The sequence below is a fragment of the Lolium rigidum genome, chromosome 7, assembly GCF_022539505.1.
Source record: "Lolium rigidum isolate FL_2022 chromosome 7, APGP_CSIRO_Lrig_0.1, whole genome shotgun sequence".
Taxonomy (NCBI): Eukaryota; Viridiplantae; Streptophyta; class Magnoliopsida; order Poales; family Poaceae; genus Lolium; species Lolium rigidum.
Window position 1 is genome coordinate 315,363,726 of NC_061514.1, and position 22,311 is coordinate 315,386,036.

At 45.0% G+C, this 22,311-nt stretch overlaps 1 protein-coding gene across 1 annotated transcript; it reads left to right on the forward strand.

Moving 5' to 3' along the window:
• Positions 1-4,362: 4,362 nt before the first annotated feature.
• Positions 4,363-6,711, forward strand: LOC124673186. The gene is made up of 3 exons (XM_047209311.1): positions 4,363-4,443; positions 4,828-5,297; positions 5,388-6,711. Exons 1-3 carry the CDS (start codon positions 4,363-4,365, stop codon positions 6,709-6,711), a joined length of 1,875 nt encoding a protein of 624 aa, XP_047065267.1.
• The last annotated feature ends 15,600 nt before the right edge of the window (positions 6,712-22,311 follow it).

Here is a 22,311-nt window from a genome sequence, read left to right on the forward strand (position 1 = left end):
AACGCAGAGATCTAGTGTATATCGTTGAAATCTTACTGAGAATGGACTATTCTCGCCGGCTTCTATGTATAACTTTTTAATTGATAATAATAATAAGAAAATTTATAAGATGAAGATCTCGCTTAAAACTAAAGTGTTTATGAGCTCATGCACGTCATGTCCTACACCACTTTCTACTACCGATACACTAGCTTTGACAGATGGTTCTCCTCTTGGCTCTGAGAATATTACTCGCTACATGAGTATTGTTGGTGCTCTTCGAGTATTTGACACAAACTCGACCTCGATATTTTCTTTTCAGTTAATAAGGTATGTCACTATCTTCATGCTCCCACAACAACACAATGTTGTCAAGAGGATTTTGAGGTATATTCATGACACAAGTAGAGTTGGTCTAACCTTTCAATGGTATTTCTCCAATCTTCTTAGTGCCTATTCAGATGCAGATTTGGCAGGTGATTTAGATGATGGAGGCTCCACAGGTGGATATGCTATATATTTTTTTTGGGTCCCAATCTCATTTCTTGGATTGCTACGAAACAACCAACCGTGTCTTGTTCTAGCACAAAGGCTGAATATAAAGGAATTGCAAATGCCACTGCCGAGCTTATTTCTGTTAAAGCTCTAGTTCGAGAACTTGACACTCAAGGAGAAACCATGTCTTTGGTGTGATAATTTTGGTACAACCTACCTGTCTGCTATCCTAGGTTTCCATGTTCGTACTAAGCATATTGAGATTGATTTTTTCTTTGTTCGAGAATGGGTTGCTAGCAAGCAACTTGATTTCAGGTTCATCTCCAACAAGGATCAGGTAGTAGATGGTTTCACCAAAACATTATGTTCCAATATACTAGATGAGTTTAAGCACAATCTAAACCTCTCCCATGTCTAGATTAAGGGGGTTTTTAGAGATGTAGTTCCGACACATATACGATATGGTGTAGTACACCACTCGTATACGTGTCCAACTCTGTATTGCCCTGCGAGGGGCTATTCACTACTAGGAAAAAGGCCTATAGCCGCAAGCGGCGCACCAAAAAAGGTGCCCGCCAGTGCTAAATACTACCGGCACACCATGTTTCGAGCGCGCCGGTGATGACTCAATACCGCCGGCGCAGAAAAATTTAGTGTGTGAGGGATAAGATTCGAACAGGTCGTGCCCAGACCAAAAATCTGTGCTCCCCTTACCGTTGGCGCGCCTCTATGGTCGTGCGTCGGTGGTCAATTGTTTACCACCGGCCTACCACCATAGAGGCGCGCCGGCGGTAAGGGGAGCACTGATTTTTCTCTCCACCCCCTCCCCCTCCCACGGAAACGCCTTTTCCGTTTTGAGAAAAATAAGCGAATATGGTAGAAATTTCAAAAAATAAAATCATTCGAGATGCCCATATGTTTTGTCATCTATTTTGAAGAGAAATTTAAAACTATGAATTTCGATATACTATGCAAAATAACGTTATGTTTTGGCAAACCTGAATTTCCGGTTGCATACAACCTCCGATGAAAAACTTTTATATCAAATGTATCTACGCGAAGTTTCCTTCCGATTTCAACAACCTATGTTCGTTTAGACAGAAATTAGATTCGGCAAATTCAAAACAAAAACATGACATTTTTTCAGGTTTTAGATTTCGATGAAAAACTAGGAAAAATTATTGTCGGCGCACCACCATATTTGGTGTGTTGGCGGTAACCTATGATATATACTCCTCCTCCTCCTCCTCGTACACCGGCGCGGCGACATGTCCAAGACCTCATAGTGATCTTACGGCCTCCTCCTGCACCTCCTACACCGGCGCAGAGACGACACTACAACCACGGTTCCCGAGCTAGATCTAGATTTGATTTTTTTTTGGTATTCGGCAGGCTCTATTGCGCCGACAGTAACATTTTTTGGTGCACCAATAATAATCCGTAGTATAAACACAAAACCGGTGAACCGAAAGGTCACACCGTTCCACCCAAACAAACATACGATCTAACATGATGCTCTGTTAAGGCGTCTGGATTCGATCCATTTGATGTAGGGATTTAGTGTATTTAGTTGGAATTTTACTAAGAATGGAGTATTCTGGGCGGCTTGTGTGTATAATGCTTTAATCCAACATGATGATCCAGCTGATAATAAATAGAAAAATAAAAGGTGAAGATCCCACTTAAAACTGAGGTATTTGTGTGATATCTTCCTCGAGGAGTAATTCTTATCAAAGATAACCTGCAAAACACAATTGGCAGGGAACTAAAACGTGTCTTTTTTCATCATGACGAGACTATAAAGCACTTACTATTCATAGCGAATTTGCCAGATCTATATGGTCAGCCATCAAGATAGGTTTTAGCTTATACCCACCAAGTAGCGTTGCGAATATATTCGAAAACTTGCTAAACGCTCTGGAATCTACGTTTAAATTGCTTATTAGGGTGTGGGAGCGATTGCTGCTATTTGATTGTTTATGCTATGTAGAAATGATAAGTATGTTAACAATAAAAATGTTTCTCTTATGCGAGGTTATCTACCATGGCACAACTACCCTCATTTGTGGTCTCCTCTACTGTGTGTGGACTCTGGAGCATTACAATCTCTTCACGAAGGTGTATACATGATTGGCGGATACGACGAGAGATATTTATTTCCTACATGGATGATATCGTGATCTACGGATTGGTCCTCCTTCGCCTTATTCTGTTTTTACTTTTTTTTGTTGTCGAGAACTTCACTTTTATTTATGATTGTAATTTATGGATTAGTATGGTCGTGTATATCATAACTATGTAGAGACCGAGTGAAATGCTCGGTTTTACATAATAAAATGTCCATGATCTAAAAAAAACTCAAGAGTACACTGCAAGTTTAGTCGTAGTAATGCAGTAACAGCCAATGCGGCAGAAACAGACTCGAGGCACACGCAACGCATCAAAACAATCATTAATTACATCAGTACGAGAGTAGAACCAAGATGTGCCTAGTTGTCAACACGGTTGACCTCAGGATCCAGTAAACAGTAGAGTTTTCTGATTTTCAGTAATGGTATTTTGACAGTATGCGAAGGAGACAGAGCAGGGCATCCGATGGTGTCGCCCGACTGCCCTTCTCCCCGGCGACACCGACCTACCGGCCGCTGATGATGCCATCCACTCCCACAGTGAACTCCCTGTTAATAATTCAAATCACATCGATTGACCCCGGTAACGAGGTACCAATGCTAAGTACACTTGCTGCCGGTCCTAACTAAACAATCACGAAACCTAACCGTAGTGCCGCATGCGTGCGCGCAGCTGTCTCCAGTTTTTCAGGTCATTAACGCATGGTGTTTTTCAGTTAGCATATGATGCCGATGCTGAGAGAGAGAGAGAGCTGGAGTGTTCTGTAATCAACTTCGTAGAGATATTCGATGAAAAAGGGGGGTGGTGCAGTTTGGGTTGAGGTAGCTGCGGTTTGTAGGTGATTAGAACATGGGTTAGGCTGGATAATGGCGAGCCGCTCTGCTGGAAAAGGGCGTGCTGACAGTGCCTCGCCATGTGGTCGACCGCGCCTCAAATGTGGCTAGGCTCCTTTTGCAGTTCCCGCTTTATGCCCGATCGAGAGAGAGCTTGCTAATTAAGCAGCCACTAAATGGTAGTGATGGGAGATGCACCGTACTGTCACTAACTAAATGTGGTAAAAATGGGTTCAGTGTACTCGTTGAATGGTTTTATGGTGCTGGGCGGTACAGTTACTGTACTTCCCGGGTTTTGAACAAGCCACATTAATTTTCTATTATGTAGTAGTACTACTGTACTAGATTCATCGTTATTATTGTTGAATAATAATATAGTAATTTATTGTATGTGTGAAATTAGTGGTCAAAGTGGCTTGTCAAGGACGCCTGAGGCATCACTGGTTATAGAAACAGCACAGGGCACCAGGACAAACGTTGGAGGCTGGATAAATGCGGCGGCAGAAACTGTTGATTGTAGTATGTTAGTACAATCAAATCCAGCAAATCTCCACAATAAAAGAAAATCTCTTTAGCAGTGAGCTGTTAAGCGGATCTTTAAAAAGCTCACTGCTCAAGGGGCCATGGCAGGCAGTGTAGGTCTAGGGGCTAGGCCACCACCATCCTACTACTCCTAGGCCTGCGTGGAGGTGCTGGGGCACAGGCATCTTGTCCAGCTTGGAACCTCGAGGAGAGGAAAGAAAGCAATCCAAGCAAGCAATCCCCACCAATTTTCATTTCAGAGAGAGAGAAATTAGGCAATTTCCATATATTTTCTGCTCCATCTCCGGGATCCCAACCTCTCCTCCGTATATATACTCCCCATCTCTCTCCTAGCTCGCTCCCCTGTACCCTGTTCCTCGGGCCGGCTTCTGCACCACCAGCCATGGCGGTGTCCTCGCCTTCCTCCCCCGCTCTCGAGAAGATGGTGGCCAGCAAGTCCAGGTGGCGCCGCGGCAACAGAAAGGTGAGCGCTCTCTCTCGTCTTCGTCTTCGCCGCTCAATGTCAATGCTCGTCCGACGACACGGAGGTAGATAGATAGAGCGATTTGGATTCTGGCGCGGCGATCCCGGAGTCGTACTGGTGTGTCCGGTGTCCGCCGCCTCCGTCGTCCAGATGGCGGGATGCATGCGCCGCGTCACCAACCTCGTCGTGTTCATTTCAAGAATCTTTTCTCGCGTGTCTTGTTTGTTGTTTCTCTTATCTTCCGCATTAATGTTGCTGCCGCTGATTACTTAAGAAGAAGGAAAGACTCGATTTTTTGGCGCAATAGCTCGAGGGGACCTGAATTTCGCTCCCCAAATGCCGAATCTGGCGCTGATTATGTTGTTCCGTGGCGGTGCGCGGCAGGTGATCAAGCGGTACATCGGCGAGGCGCGGACGGCGCTGGAGGCGGCGGCGGCGCAAGGAGGCGACGCGGGGGACGAGTCGGCGGCGGAGGCGGCGCTCGGCCTCGTGGCGGCCGCGCTGGAGGTGTCGCCGCGCATGGAGGCCGCGCTGGAGCTCCGGGCGCGCGCGCTCCTGGCGCTCCGCCGCTACCGCGACGTCGCCGAGATGCTCCGGGATTATATACCCAGCTGCGGCAAGGCGTGCGCCGGCGGCGACGACAGCACGGCCTCTTCCGTCTCGTCCTGCTCGTCCGGGTCTGGGGACCTCGCCTGCGCCTCCCGCGTCGGGCTCCTCTCCCCGTGCCGCGACATCTCCGTTTCGGGCGGCGCCGCAGGAGCTTCACGGTTCCTCTGCTGCTTCGACGTCTCCGAGATAAAGCGCCGCGTCGTCGCCGGGATTTCCAGGACCTCCAGTGCCGAAACCCAGTGGAGGTAACAACTCGCCATGACCGAAACTTTACATTGTGAGTGCTTTGCAACCAGCAGTACTAATTATCAATGTGAATTCTGCAACTACTACAGGTACTTGGTCCTGGGTCAAGCTTGCTTCCATCTCGGCCTAATGGAGGACGCCGTGGTGCTTCTCCAAACGGGCCGTCGCCTCGCCTCGGCGGCATTCCGTCGTGAGAGCGTGTGCTGGTCGGAGGACAGCTTCTCCCCGCCCAACTCCACGGCCAATGTGGTATCTATGCCGGCGGGCAGAAGGGCGTCGTCGGGGATGCCGCCGGCGAGTGAGGCGGACTCGGTGTCGCAGCTCCGGGCGCACGTCAAGCTCCTGCTCCGGCGCCGCGCCGCTGCGGTGGCCGCGCTCGACGCCGGCCTCCCCGCCGAGGCCGTGCGCCATTTCTCCAAGGTGCTCGACGCGCGCCGCGGCGGCGTGCTCCCGCACTCCTTCGCCACAGCCTGCCTCGTGGGCCGCGCCGCGTCGTTCCGCGCGTCCGGGCGCCCCGCCGACGCCATCGCCGACTGCAACCGCGCTCTCGCGCTCGACCCGGCGTTCATCCCGGCGCTGCGCGCGCGGGCTGACGTGCTCGAGTCCATCGGCGCCATCCCGGACAGCCTCCGGGACCTGGACCACCTGAAGCTCCTCTACGACGCGGCGCTCCGCGACGGGAAGCTGCCGGGCCCGAGCTGGCGGCCGCAGGGCGGCGTCCGCCAGGGCGAGATCGCGGGCGCGCACCGCGAGCTCGTGGCACGCATCCAGCAGCTCCGCGGCCGCGTGGCCGCCGGCGACGGGTGCAGCGTCGACTACTACGCGCTCCTCGGTCTGCCGCGCGGCTGCACGCGGACGGAGCTGGTGCGCGCGCACCTGCTGCTGACGCTGAAGCTGAAGCCGGACCGGTCGGCGTCGTTCGCTGAGCGGCTGGAGCTGGTCGACGAGCACCGGGACCTGGAGTCCGTGCGCGACCAGGCGCGCATGTCGGCGCTGTTCCTGTACAGGATGCTTCAGAAGGGTTACTCGCACGTCATGTCCGCCGTGCTGGACGAGGAGGCCACGCAGAGGCAGAAGGCAAGAGAAGACGCCGCTGCATTGGCAGCTGCCGTGGCGGCCGCCGCAGCGTCGGCAACCAAGCAAGAAGCGGAAGAAGCAGTTGTGCCGGAGGGTCCCAAGTCCGATAATGCCCGTTCCGCCAACGTTGGCAACGTTCAGGTCGCGAAGCTGGAAGTGATGGCACCACCATCGCCGCCGACGCCGAGGCTCACGGCGGCGACCGTGGCGGCAACAATGAGCCCGATGTTCCAAGGCGCGTTCTGCCGCGACATGGCGGTGGTCGGGACGCTGCTCTCCCGCGGCGGGTTCGACCTGCCGCCGATGGCCGTGAAGTGCGAGGCGATGAGCTGCTGATCGGCCGATCAGCCCAATTCGCCGGAGACGGCGGCGTTGCAGGTGGCGGGAAAACGGATGAGAGAATTCGAAGATGAGCTAGCTTGCTCGATTGGTGAAACGACCCGCTGGCCGCCGCCTGTAGCACCAGTCCTAGTGTACAGTTTGAGAAGAGTCGCTTTCGATTGAGAGAAGAAAATCAAGTACTGAAATTTTGGTTTCGTCTTATTTGGATCGTGTCCTTTGTGAGCTTGCCATAGGCATGTTTAGGAGTCTGTCTAGTCGATCTCTAGCTAGCTAGGTGTACTGCATTTCATTTCTTGTGATGGTACAAGTTTTGTACAGTTTATTCCCGGTTTCCTCTCCTGCCTTTCTTTCCTCGTCAAATGTTACTCTCTCTTTTTCAGATATCTTGCGGAAGACTTGGTAGGATCAGGTTTTAGATAGGATCTATGAGAACAACTTTTAAAAAAGGAGTAAATATGTTCAAATATTCTGAAAAAAATGACAACATACAAACAATTTGCAGCTTCAAATTTGACATACACTTGGAGAGCTAAAAAGATAAAATTGGGTGTGAATAGTGTGAAATACTATTCAACCGGATCTGACAGTATTAACAGTATAATTTGTTCTTTTTTGTGTTTCTTTTTTTTTGATGGAAAATTTGTTCTTTATTGTGTTTCTCCAACCGTAGATCAAAGGGGGTGTGCATTTGGTGCGCGTAAGCCCTCTTGAACCTTTTTTCCCCTATTTCAACCCAAATTGGAATGTATATATGAATTACAGATGGCAACAAAAGTCGAATATAACGGTAATAAATTGTCAAATTATCACTGATTAGGAAACCACATTGTTCGCATGCAATATTACCGAATTAAAGTGCAAAAGGAGACAAGTTCATGTGAAATAGAAAAAAATAACATCAAGATCACACATCACGTTGGCGTATGAGTCGCATCTTCTCGAACTAAGGAATTTGTTCCAAATCGATGAGGCTTAAGTCAGACATAATTCAATTCTCCTCCGCGAGCAACTTAGCCTTGGCCTCAACCTCCATGGCTTGTATTTTAAGTTCTTTTTGTGAGTCTGAGAATGTAATAAGTTATGTGCACTCATGTAACGTGAGTGCACGTCTGTGTGAAATTCCACACAAAAATCAAGTGCAATGAACCATGATTGCAGCTTGTGTTTGATTCATTCGATCACAATCTTCGTGTCCAAATGAAAGCGGTAGATATTGCTTTAACCTTTGCTTCGACATTTATTTGTGAATTTTGGTTGATTATTTATTCTGTGCCAACTGATAATAATATATGCACCGGAAAAAGCTGCAAAGTATAGCTAAAATATTTCCAATCTTTCCACAAAATATTACCAAAGGTTTGTGCACACAACAGCTACCACACTATTCGGTCATTACAGAACCCGAACCTGATTTAGCGGGTAACCGGATTCTTCGGGTAGTAAAATTGATGAGGATATTTCGGTCTTCATTTCTAGAAGAACGAATTTAAAATAGACGGAGATAACAAAACCGAATATGTGGTCATGACTGGACGCTTACCCCTATTAGTTATTTATCAGCACATAGAAAAATAAAATTATTAGAAAGATATAAATGAATCATATAATAGTCTTCAACACCTTCTTAACATGTATATTATTAGGCTAAAAATAGGCAATGATTTATCATGATAAAGATTCCCCTATTTATTCTTTGTGCATATATATGTGTGCACGTTGCCGGTATGGGATTACTGAAAACCTTATGTTCTGGAATAAAGGGGCCACTATGAAAATCACTCCCAATAAGTAAAATATTATCCATTTTATGATAGGTTGGTATGCCATAAGTGTTGAGGTTCAATAGAAGTTTAGTGGTTGTTGCAACACCTCACTGTGGTATACTATTCATATGGAGAATGGGCAAAAGAAGTTCAAACCTACAATCAAGGGGAGAATATTGGTTGATCTGTGAGGTTAACTTTTTGATAGTTCGAACGGAACTAACAGAGAAAGATCAAAACATAACGTTATAGGGATGGGCACAAAGGACCAATATCCAGGACTTATTCTTGTACATGACTTATTCTCGTACAGGACCAATATCCATGACCAACAAACGCACCCTGATCGAGCATCTCAAAACTAACTCGATGGTTTTGATCCCCTGTTGCGCTGGCCATATAAAAGGAGGGGGAGTTTGGCAGAGACCGACTAACTGGTTCACGATCAAAACATCTGCTTCCCCCACATCTCTAAGCTCTACCGATCTAGAGAAACGCAGAACCGACGGGAAGATCGAGCTATACTCCACCGGTGCGAGAGCAGTACCGCTAGAGACCAGAGGTGATCAGTAGGTTGTCTGCTTTCTCTACTCCACCGCTGCACCAAGCCTACCTCACGCATGCATCGATGGGATCTTCAGTGCACCGTAACGATCATTCATCATTCTCTGCTATTGTTCATTAGGTGTTCTACATGCTGCAATATGTAATCCAATACTAGGCGTAATGTTTAATCTAACAATTATTGCTATAGAAATCTGCATACAAAAAAATCAGAAAGATATAAAAGAATCATATAGTACAAATACTCTTTAACACCATATTAATTTGTAGTATCTTAACTTCTAACTAGCTTTGAAACCTGATCAAGAAAAGAACAGCCGCCGCCTCTCCAAAACCCTAGCCGCCTCCACTTCAGCCTCATCCATAGATCGGTTCCTCCTTCCTCGGTCAGCATTGTCAGCGTCGGGACGAGTGGGGAACCCGATCTATGCGTGGGGTTTCCAATAAAATTATGGTTTTCAGTCGATTATGTTAGGGTTTTGGTACTCGTCTTCTTATTGGTTTCCCCTCAATGGAGATGACATCGTCTGCAATAAGTGTGATCTTCAGGCTTTCATTCGACGAGGAGATCTCCTTCCCGATGTTAATGGTGGTGTCAAAAGATTACAATCCGCTAGGTATGGGCCTTCAGATTCTGCTTCGCCAGATCGATTTTGGATCTTTTCTCGTTGTTGCCGCGAGGAGGATTATCCTTGCAGTTTTTTGTCCCGGCTACTACGTCCTCGGCAATGGTGATTCGTACTCTCGGCTCTTCATAAACGTCAACAAGGCCAGTCGATTGTTATTCCCTAACATACTGGTGTGGGTACTCTTGTCGATGTTGAATGACTATTTTAATGGTTGCACGCGTGCGCGCACACAGCTTTGGCATTGCAGCTCAAATTAAAATTACGGGAGAACCTTCATCGGTATTTAGAGGTCTATGGTTCGTTATCTATCTATCTTCGTCTGCCTTCAGAAGAGTACAAGATTGTGTTCTGGAAGAATAAAGAATTCGAAGACCTCGAAGATATGTTCGTATCTTCTAGACTTTATTTTGTAATCGTTGGAGCCAGCTCGTGTATCTCTATCATGTACTATTTATTACTATGAATATATGTGGTATTGATTGTCAATTATTTTTGTACTATCTTATTAGGCCAAAAAATGCAGCAATTAATCATGATAAGGATTCCCCCTATTAATTTATTCTTTGTGCCTATATATGTGTGCATCATGCTTGGATAACAATGAACACAGGGAAGACGTTGTACCGCGAGGAGCAACAAACAAAACAAAACATCTACCACCATTGCTTTGCGCGGACTACATGTTTCAAAAGCACATGAGGAACTCCTTCCACGCAGGGACCCTACTCTCGGTTGCTCTCCTCCTGTGCTTTGCGATCCATGCACAGTGTAAGTGGCATGCACAATAGAGATGCACAACTCGTATCCATATCTGTTTTCTACGTTTGTAATTTCCAATGTTTATTCTCTCTGGAGGCGCTCGATCGAAAGTTTTGCACTCCGTAGGCCAAACCGTGGGAGACGAAGGGAGCTACAAGATCCATCTACCACACGGACTATGCGCGATCAAGAAGGAGAACCCGGGGTGCAAAAAGCATCACTTCTGCTTCTGCTGCTTGCCGATAAACCTGTGCTATCTTTCGATGAAGGTCTGCCTGGCTCAGTGCGCCAAGCCCGCCTTCCTCACGCACCCCTGAGGTGCGTCGCGGTTAATATTTCCCCCCTTTTGTACTGTGCCGTTTCCGGCCACATGCATGAATAAAATATTGTACTTTCTCGGAGTCATATTAGTTGCCACTAATGTGATATATCTAGACATATATTAGTTCTAAATACATCCATACTAGTGGCAAGTAATATAAATCGGAGGGAGTACTATTAATATTAGAGCATCTCCACCGGCGTCCCCGATAATAATTTGGGGGCCGGGAGCGAAAATGGACTCGCACCGGCGCGCTCTAAACGGCGCCGGCGTTTTTTCGAGATCAATAGAAGCGCCAGCAACCCCGTGCCGGCCCCTTCATCAAGGGCGCGAATCGGGCGCGCCGACACCTCTAGAGGCTGAAAATTTTGGGCTTGGGAGCTGTCTGTCAGCCACACGCAGAGGAAATATACATTTTCTCCCACAAAACCCCGTCCCCTCCGCCGCTCATTTCTCCCGCCAGCCGCTCCATCTCCCATCCAGCCTCCAACCCAAAAAAAACCTCACCGCCGCGCCATGGCACCGAAGAGAAAGCCAGCGAAGCCGCCGACGAAGGCACGCACCATCGCGCCGAAGGAGAAGCCGGCGACCATATCGCAGGAGGATTGAGAGAAGGAGATGGAACGCCGCTCCCTCATGACGGCCGACCGCAGGAGGCGCCGCGCCGCCATCGACGCAAATAAAGCGGCGGCCTCTGCGGAAGCGTGCCTGAGCTTGGGCGGCGGCCTCAACAGCATCTCGAGCTCCCCGTCGTCGCCGGGTTACTACGCGGGATACACCGCAGACGCGCCATCGATCTCGCAGATGCGGCTGTCGCAGATGGACGGCCGCGCCCGCTACTCCTCCGAGTTCGGGGACAGCGACATGACTGTCAACAAAAACGCGCCGTTCTCGCTGGATTAAACGGCTCGGGGCAGCGGCGCCTTCCACTTCCACTTCCCCGACCTGAACGATTCGCCTGACCTGCGCCGCACCGAGGTCCAGGGCCACATGACGGACGGCACCGGCCTTCCCCGCCACCTCTTCCCCGATGAGGGCAGGCACACCCACCTGGTGTTCGACAGCGCGCCCGGCGTGTCCATGGCCAGGACGAGGTGCGTTTTCTTACTTTCTATGTGTTGTGTTCATCGTAGACACCGGCGGTGACTGAAAGTTTGTAACTTTATGCGTAGATTGCCGGCGAATCGTAGGCATGGCTACGAACCGCCGGCCATGCCTACGAACCGCCGGTCGACGAGTACGAAGAATAGGCCGACGAGGACGAAGGTGAGGAGGAAGTCTAGGAGGAGCTTGATACGTCCAAAACGTATCTACTTTCCCGAACACTTTTGCTATTGTTTTGCCTCTAATTTGTGTATTTTGGATGCAACTAACACGGACTAACGCTGTTTTCAGCAGAACTATTCTGGTGTCTCGTTTTTGTGCAAAATCCAACTTTCGGGAAAATCCTCGGAATTTATGCGAAGGTCCTATTTTCCCGGAATATTGGCGGAGCCAGAAGGGCGAGCCAGGTGGGGGCCCGAGGGCCCCACACACTAGGCCGGCGCGGCCCAGGAGGGGCCCGTGCGGCCCTAGTGTGTGGCGGCCTCGGTCGGCCCCCGACGCCCTCCTTCGGACTACTTATTGCCTTCGACCTAAAAACGCACGGGAGGAAGTCGAAGTCGCCAGAAACCCTCCAGAACACCGCCACATCGCGAAACTCCGTCTCGGGAGCCAGAAGTCTCCGTTCTGGCACTCCGCCGGGACGGGGAATTGGAGGAGATCATCGCCACCATCACCACCGACGCCTCTCCATCGACTAGCCATGTTTCCCCCATCCATGTGTGAGTAATTCCCCCGCTGTAGGCTGAAGGGGATGGTAGGGATTGGATGAGATTGGTCATGTAATAGTATAAGATTGTTAGGGCATAGTGCCTAGTGTCCGTAATTGGTACTTTGATGATATTGTTGCAACTTGTTATGCTTAATGCTTGTCACTAGGGCCCGAGTGCCATGATCTCAGATCTGAACATGTTATTATTTCATCATGATATTCATTGTTTATGGTCTTACCTGCAAGTTGTATACACATGTCGCTGTCCGGAACCAATGGCCCCGAAGTGACAGAAATCGGGACAACCGGAGGGGATGGTAGTGATGTGAGGATCACATGTGTTACATGAGTTTGATTGTTACATGAGTTTCTGTCATCCATGCAACGCCCGTTATCCGTCCCCGTGCCTACAGTATTTTAATCCTGCTGTTTACTATAATCACTACTGCTGTCTCTGTTATTCTGCTGCTGTTATTTCACTACTGCTACTGCTATAAAACTGTTACTACCGATAAACTCTTGCGAGCAAGTCCGTTTCCAGGTGCAGCTGAATTGACAACTCCGTTGTTAAGGCTTTCAAGTATTCTTTGTCTCCCCTTGTGTCGAATCAATAAATTGGGTTTTACTACCCGCGAAGACTGTTGCGATCCCCTATACTTGTGGGTCATCAAGACTGTTTTCTAGCGCCGTTGCCGGGGAGCATAGCTTTATTTGGAAGTTCACTTGGATTGATATTGTTCGCTGCAAATTCTCCATCATGGGTAAAACTCGCGATCCTAAAGTCGCCATATTACATACAAGAAAAGGTACAACTTTGAGTACCTCTGCTACTCTTGATTCACCATCTGTGATAAGTCAACTTGTTTCACCGCCACAAGCTTCACTTGCTGATACTTCTGCCGAATCTGAAAATTCTCATAATATTGATAATGTTTCTGCTGTGCTTGATGATAGTGGTTCATTGGGATCTTTTCTAGATGCTACAATTGCTAGGTCTAGACAAATTGAAAATACTGAAACTCCTAATGCTACTACACCTGTTAATTCACCTGAACTTGATTATTCTAGTGATGATCCTGATGAAGATTATGTGGAGCTTAATGATGATTTTATTACTAGATGCAATGCTACTGCTGATGCAGGCAAGATTAAAAAGTTTCTCACACAATATACTGTTAGACATAAGTTATCTCCTGATCCTAAATTTGCCACATCTCCTATATGCATTAAGGATAAAGATTATGATTTTTCTCTTGATCTATCTCATATAGCTATTGTAGAGAAAGCACCCTTTTGTGGTACTGAAAAAGAAAGTGTTGTAGAACACATGATTGAACTTTCTTCTATGAGTAGTTTGTTTTCTGATGATGTCAAGATGCGTACTTATTTTGTCGCTAAAATTTTTCCTTTCTCATTAAAGGATGATGCTAAAACTTGGTATAATAATTTTCCTCCTGGTTCTATTAAAAGTCCAACTGATTTACGTGATGTTTTCTTTCGAAAATACTTTCCTGCTAGTGCTCAACATGTTGCTTTACGTAAAATTTATAGATTTGACCAGGGAGATGAAGAGAAATTGCCCGAGGCTTGGGCAAGATTTTGTTCTCTTATCGAGCTCGACTTCGGACATGATTTAGAAAAGAATGATCTACTTGATATATTTTATAGTGGACTAACCATTGAGTCTAGGGCATATTTGGATAGTTCTGCTGGTTGTGTTTTCAGGAAAAGAACTCCGGATGAAGTCGAAGAATTATTGGCTAAAATAGGCCGGAATCATGATGATTGGACTACGCTCGAACCAATTCCAACGCCAATATTGAAGAAGAGGGGTTTAATTAAATTGAATGATGAAGATATGAGGGAAGCCAAGAAGTCTCTCAAGGAGAAAGGTATTAAATCTGAAGATGTGAAGAATCTACCTCCCATAGAAGATATATGTGAGATAATTCCCCCTTCATCCATGATTGAGGTAAACTCCCTTCGGCGCTTTACTAGGGAAGATATTCCGTATTCAAAACCTCCTCGCGCAATGCTTAGATGAGTTTGATAATTATATTGTTAAGCAAGAAAATTTTAATATGAGAGTAGAGAATCATCTAATGGAAAATTCTCAAGCTATTAGCAATTTGCATGATATTGTGGAGAGAACCTCCAATGATGTTAAGATGCTTGTTAAACATTTTCAAATGGTTCAAACTCAAATTGATCAGCTTACTAAAGTGCAAAATGACTTATTAAAAAATAATTCTAAAGAGAAACATGCTTATGAAGTAACAACTAGAGGTGGTGTCTCTACCCAGGATCCTCTATATCCCGAAGGGCATCCCAAAAGAATTGAACAAGATTCTCAACGCATTGAACCAAGTGCTCCTTCTAAGAAAAAGAAGAAGAAACATAAAAATGTTGTAGAATCCTCTCGAACTCGTTAATGATCCTAATAGTATTTATATTTCCGATGTTGAAACCGAAAGTGGTAATGAACATGATAATAATAATGGTAATGATAAGAATGATGTTTCGATAAAGAAGAAGTTGAAGATGAACCTGAAAAGCAAGATAAAAATAAAAAGTATACTAAAGAAGATTTTATTGCTAAGAAACATGGTAATGAAAGGGAACCTTGGGTGCAAAAGCAAATACCTTTTCCTGCTAAGAAACTAAAATCAAAGGAAGAAGAACACTATAATAAATTTTGTGATTGGATGAAACCTTTATTCTTGCAAATCCCTTTGACTGATGCTATTAAATTGCCTCCTTATTCAAAGTATATGAAAGATATTGTTACTAACAAAAGGAAAATCCTCAATGAGAAAATTTCCACTATGCTTGCTAATTACTCTTTCAATGGCAAAGTTCCAAAGAAGTTGGGCGACCCGGTATACCTACTATTCCTTGTTCTATTAAGAATAATTATGTTAAAACTGCTCTATGTGACTTGGGAGCCGGTGTTAGTGTTATGCCTTTTTTCTCTTTATAAGAGACTTTACTTAGATAAGTTGATACCTACTGATATATCTTTGCAAATGGCTGATAAGTGTACTGCTATTCCTGTTGGTATATGTGAGGATGTTCCTGTTCAAGTTACTAATAACTGCTTGATATTAACCGATTTTGTTGTGTTGGAAATGCCTGAAGATGATAATATGTCTATTATTCTTGGGAGACCTTTTCTTAACACCGCAGGGGCTGTTATTGATTGCAATAAAGGAAATGTTACTTTCAATGTTGATGATAGGGAGCACACCGTCTATTTCCCCAAGAGGATTGATAAAGTATGTGGAGTTAATACTATTTCTAATGTGAGAACTATCAAAGTTGGAACTATCGATTGTCCTATATATGAGCCTAAAGAAGGATATCAAAATCTTATGATTGGATCCATATCAATACAATTCAAGGTAACATGATTGATTTGAGGTTTATTTCTTCTTATGCTATGTAAAATTTATTTGGTGGCAAGACTTGATCAACCTTGTTAACTAATACTTTTTATATGCATAGAGGAGGTAAACAACATCTCTTTCTTCCTCCACTTGTTCTACTTGCTGTAGCACTTTTGTTTTGTAAAGTTCCTTAGTTAATTAGAGATTTCAAAAAAAAAATCCTGGCCAGTAATAATAAACTTAATACCCAGAAATGTGCATTTTTCAAAGTTTTCAAAAATTCACAAAAATTATACCGTTGGTCCTATTTTTCGAAAATGCACCTGGGAGCACCTGGGGATGACCAGTGGGGCACCCAGGGTGGCACCCCACGAGCCGGCGCGGCCGGCAAGGGGGCGCGCCACCCTGGTGTGTGGGTCCCCCTTTGCCCCACTTCATCATCTCTTCCTCCCACTCTCTTCTCTCTCCCGAAAAAAACTCGCACCAGGTTCCTCTCAATCGCGTTTTTGCTCAAGAACTCCAGATTTCTCGATCTCTTTGCTCAGCCCAGATTTATGTCTAAGATTTGGCACATTTGCTCTTCGGTATGTGACTCCTCCGATTATCCAAGTAGAATTTTGTTTGGTGGAGTATATCTTGAATATTTTGCTGCTGTAGGTAACATGTTTAGTGAGCTTGCATGCTTGTTCTAAGTGGTAGAAACTAATTTTGATGCATGATTAGTACTCTAGCAAGTTCCTATGGTAGTTTCCCTCAATTATATGTCATCAAATCAAAAATTTCAGAAAAGGAAGATGGATATTTGTAACTTTGGAGAAGTGTTTGAAAGAGAGACAACAAGCATGGGGAGGCCCTCTAGGTCATCCACCCGATTCAGGCCATCCTATAATGAGGACCTCATCGCACCAAGCTTCGCACCCGAAGAGGACAATGGAGTCCCTAATGTCGCATCCTTCCCATGTTATGACTTTTTGAGTAATGCAGGGTTGTTGGATGATTTCTTCACCCTCGTCGGTAAGGCAGGTTTAACCACCTATGTGGGAGATGAGAGTGAGCAATACTATACGCTCACTAAAATCTTTGTGGAGAGCTTCAAATTCAACAATAAGCACTTTCGCCCGACCATAGAATTTAAGATCTATGGTAAGCCTATTACTATGAAGTTGGAATTTTTTTGTGCTGCATTGGGTATTGCCCCTGTAGGTACATCGAGGAAGATCGAGGACAACCCCAAGGAATTGCTAGAGCTCTATCGAGGGATCACCAATGATGATTGTCGCACCATTCAGCGTGGCAAGATAAGAAACATTCAACTCCCCGCCATTAAGTATTTTGCTTATTACATTGGTACTAGCATTCTTGGTAGGGAGAACACTAGTAACATATCTAGCTATCACCTTGGTTTCTTAATTGCTGCACTCACCGGGGACACGCCTTATCATCTTGGTGCTCTTGTTGCTCGCCGCTTGTCTAACAAGGGGCCTATATTTGGAGGAATTATTGCTTCTCGCGTTTTAGCATATTTAGAGCTTCCTCTTGACCCTAATGATGTAAAAATAACTCCTATGAGGCTCGATATTGCTGCTATGAAGAGTCATCAATTTGTTACAACCGACTCTAGTTTAGATAAGATTGTCTATAGAATATTGTTTGCTGACGGGGAAGAGAGGGAAATCCTTTTGCCGCAGCCAGATTTGTTCAGTATTGACAGGAAACCATGGTCGCGCACTAAGGAGGAGGTGGATGAGCAAATGAAGATACAAGGATTCCACCAGCAGCATGACTCCGAGGATGCCGAGCCCTCCTACGACTACACCGTCACGTATCCGGGTGCATCTTCCAGCACATACCCGGAATATGATCCATCTTCATCGTACTACGGAGGTGCTACTTGATGGCGTGTAACTCACACGTTCGTTGGGAACCCCAAGAGGAAGGTATGATGCGCACATCAGCAAGTTTTCCCTCAGAAAGAAACCAAGGTTTATCGAACCAGGAGGAGCCAAGAAGCACGTTGAAGGTTGATGGCGGCGGGATGTAGTGCGGCGCAACACCAGAGATTCCGGCGCCAACGTGGAACCCGCACAACACAACCAAAGTACTTTGCCCCAACGAAACGAAGTGAGGTTGTCAATCTCACCGGCTTGCTCGTAACAAAGGATTAACCGTATTGTGTGGAAGATGATTGTTTGCGAGAAAATAGTAAAGAACAAGTATTGCGACAGATTTGTATTTCGGTATAAAAGAATGGACCGGGGTCCACAGTTCACTAGAGGTGTCTCTCCCATAAGATAAAAGCATGTTGGGTGAACAAATTACAGTCGGGCAATTGACAAATAGAGAGGGCATAACAATTCACATACATGTCATGATAAATATAGTGAGATTTAATTGGGCATTACGACAAAGTACATAGACCGCCATCCAAGCATGCATCTATGCCTAAAAAGTCCACCTTCGAGGTTATCATCCGAACCCCTTCCAGTATTAAGTTGTAAAACAACAGACAATTGCATTAAGTATGGTGCGTAATGTAATCAACAACTACATCCTTAGACATAGCATCAATGTTTTATCCCTAGTGGCAACAAGCACATCCACAACCTTAGAACTTTCCGTCACACTGTCCCGGATATCAATGGAGGCATGAACCCACTATCGAGCATAAATACTCCCTCTTGGAGTTAAGAGCAAAAACTTGGCCAGAGCCTCTACTAATAACGGAGAGCATGCAAGATCATAAACAACACATAGGTAATAACTTGATAATTAACATAACATAGTATTCTCTATCCATCGGATCCCGACAAACACAACATATAGTATTACAGATAGATGATCTTGATCATGTTAGGCAGCTCACAAGATCCAACAATGAAGCACTATGAGGAGAAGACAACCATCTAGCTACTGCTATGGACCCATAGTCCAGGGGTGAACTACTCACTCATCACTCCGGAGGCGACCATGGCGGTGAAGAGTCCTCCGGGAGATGAATCCCCTCTCCGGCAGGGTGCCGGAGGAGATCTCCGAATCCCCCGAGATGGGATTGGCGGCGGCGGCGTCTCCGGAAGGTTTTCCGTATCGTCGCTCTCGGTACCGGGGGTTTCGCGACGGAGGCTTTAAGTAGGCGGAAGGGCAACGCGGGGGCCACACGAGGGCCCCGGACCATAGGTCGGCGCGGCCGGGGCCCGGGCCGCGCCGCCCTAGTGTGGCGGCGCCTCGTGGCCCCACTTCGACTCCTCTTCGGTCTTCCGGAAGCTTCGTGGCAAAATAGGACCCCGGGCGTTGATTTCGTCCAATTCCGAGAATATTTCGTTACTAGGATTTCTGAAACCAAAAACAGCGAGAAAACATCAAGCGGCTCTTCGGCATCTTGTTAATAGGTTAGTTCCGTGAAAATGCACGAATATGACATAAAGTGTGCATAAAACATGTAGATATCATCAATAATGTGGCATGGAACATAAGAAATTATCGATACGTCGGAGACGTATCAGCATCCCCAAGCTTAGTTCTGCTCGTCCCGAGCGGAGTAAAACGATAACAAAGATAATTTCTGAAGTGACATGCCATCATAACCTTGATCATACTATTTGTAAACATATGTAATGAATGCAGCGATCAAAACAATGGTAATGACATGAGTAAACAAGTGAATCATAAAGCAAAGACTTTTCATGAATAGTACTTCAAGACTAGCATCAATAAGTCTAACATAAGAGTTAACTCATAAAGCAATAAATCAAAGTAAAGGTGTTGAAGCAACACAAAGGAAGATTAAGTTTCAGCGGTTGCTTTCAACTTGTAACATGTATATCTCATGGATAATTGTCAACATAGAGTAATATAACAAGTGCAATATGCAAGTATGTAGGAATCAATGCACAGTTCACACAAGTGTTTGCTTCTTGAGGTGGAGAGAGATAGGTGAACTGACTCAACATAAAAGTAAAAGAATGGTCCTTCAAAGAGGAAAGCATCGATTGCTATATTTGTGCTAGAGCTTTTATTTTGAAAACATGAAACAATTTTGTCAACGGTAGTAATAAAGCATATGAGTTATGTAAATTATATCTTACAAGTTGCAAGCCTCATGCATAGTATACTAATAGTGTCCGCACCTTGTCCTAATTAGCTTGGACTACCGGATCATTGCAATACACATGTTTTAACCAAGTGTCACAATGGGGTACCTCCATGCCGCCTGTACAAAGGTCTAAGGAGAAAGCTCGCATTTTGGATTTCTCGCTTTTGATTATTCTCAACTTAGACATCCATACCGGGACAACATGGACAACGGATAATGGACTCCTCTTTAATGCATAAGCATGTGGCAACAATTATTATTCTCATATGAGATTGAGGATATATGTCCAAAACTGAAACTTCCACCATGAATCATGGCTTTAGTTAGCGGCCCAATGTTCTTCTCTAACAATATGCATGCTCCAACCATTAAGCTGGTAGATCTCTCTTACTTCAGACAAGACGGACATGCATAGCAACTCACATGATATTCAACAAAGAATAGTTGATGGCGTCCCCGAAACATGATTATCGCACAACAAGCAACTTAATAAGAGATAAAGTGCATAAGTACATATTCAATACCACAATAGTTTTTAAGCTATTTGTCCCATGAGCTATATATTGCAAAGGCGAATGATGGAATTTTAAAGGAAGCACTCAAGCAATTTACTTTGGAATGGCGGATAAATACCATGTAGTAGGTAGGTATGGTGGACACAAATGGCATAGTGGTTGGCTCAAGGATTTTGGATGCATGAGAAGTATTCCCTCTCGATACAAGGTTTAGGCTAGCAAGGTTATTTGAAACAAACACAAGGATGAACGGTGCAGCAAAACTCACATAAAAGACATATTGTAAACATTATAAGACTCTACACCGTCTTCCTTGTTGTTCAAAACTCAATACTAGATATTATCTAGACTCTAGAGAAACCAAATATGCAAACCGAATTAGCAAGCTCTAAGTGTTTCTTCATTAATGGGTGCAAAGTATATGATGCAAGAGCTTAAACATGAGCACAACAATTGCCAAGTATCAAATTATCCAAGACATTTTAGAATTACTACATGTAGCATTTTCTAATTCCAACCATATAACAATTTAACGAAGAAGAAACTTCGCCATGAATACTATGAGTAAAGCCTAAGGACATACTTGTCCATATGCTACAACGGAGCGTGTCTCTCTCCCATAAAGTGAATGCTAGGATCCATTTTATTCAAACAAAACAAAAACGAAAACAAACCGACGCTCCAAGCAAAGTACATAAGATGTGACGGAATAAAAATATAGTTTCGGGGAGGAACTCGATAATGTTGTCGATGAAGAAGGGGATGCCTTGGGCATCCCCAAGCTTAGACGCTTGAGTCTTCTTAGAATATGCAGGGGTGAACCACCGGGGCATCCCCAAGCTTAGAGCTTTCACTCTCCTTGATCATATTGCATCATACTCCTCTCTTGATCCTTGAAAACTTCCTCCACACCAAACTCGAAACAACTCATTAGAGGGTTAGTGGACAATAAAAATTAACATGTTCAGAGGTGACACAATCATTCTTAACACTTCTGGACATTGCATAAAGCTACTGGACATTAATGGATCAAAGAAATTCATCCAACATAGCAAAAGAGGCAATGCGAAATAAAAGGCAGAATCTGTCAAAACAGAACAGTCCGTAAAGATGGATTTTATTGAGGCACCAGACTTGCTCAAATGAAAATTCCCAAATTGAATGAAAGTTGCGTACATATCTGAGGATCACTCACGTAAATTTGCTTAATTTTCTGAGTTACCTACAGAGAATTAGACCCAGATTCGTGACAGCAAAGAAATCTGTTTCTGCGCAGTAATCCAAATCTAGTATTCACTTTACTATCAAAGACTTTACTTGGCACAACAAAACTCAAAACTAAGATAAGGAGAGGTTGCTACAGTAGTAAACAACTTCCAAGACTCAAATATAAAACAAAAATACTGTAGTAAAAACATGGGTTGTCTCCCATAAGCGCTTTCTTTAACGCCTTTCAGCTAGGCGCAGAAAGTGTGTGTCAAGTATTATCGAGAGATGGAGCATTGATATCATAAGCTCCCCCATCTGTAGTGGTACTAAGGGCTTTGTCAATTTTAGGCCTATAATAATATTTCTTTGGTTTAGGCACTTTAGAGACATACATATACTTTTGCTACTTTCCCACATAAGCTTTCTCTCTAAACTGTAAAGATGAAAAGGTTGAACCCAAGGTTCCCATAGCTTTTTCAAGTTCGCCAATCCTATTAATTTGATTATCATGGTCAACACAAGTTCCTAGGACACTAATTCTTTC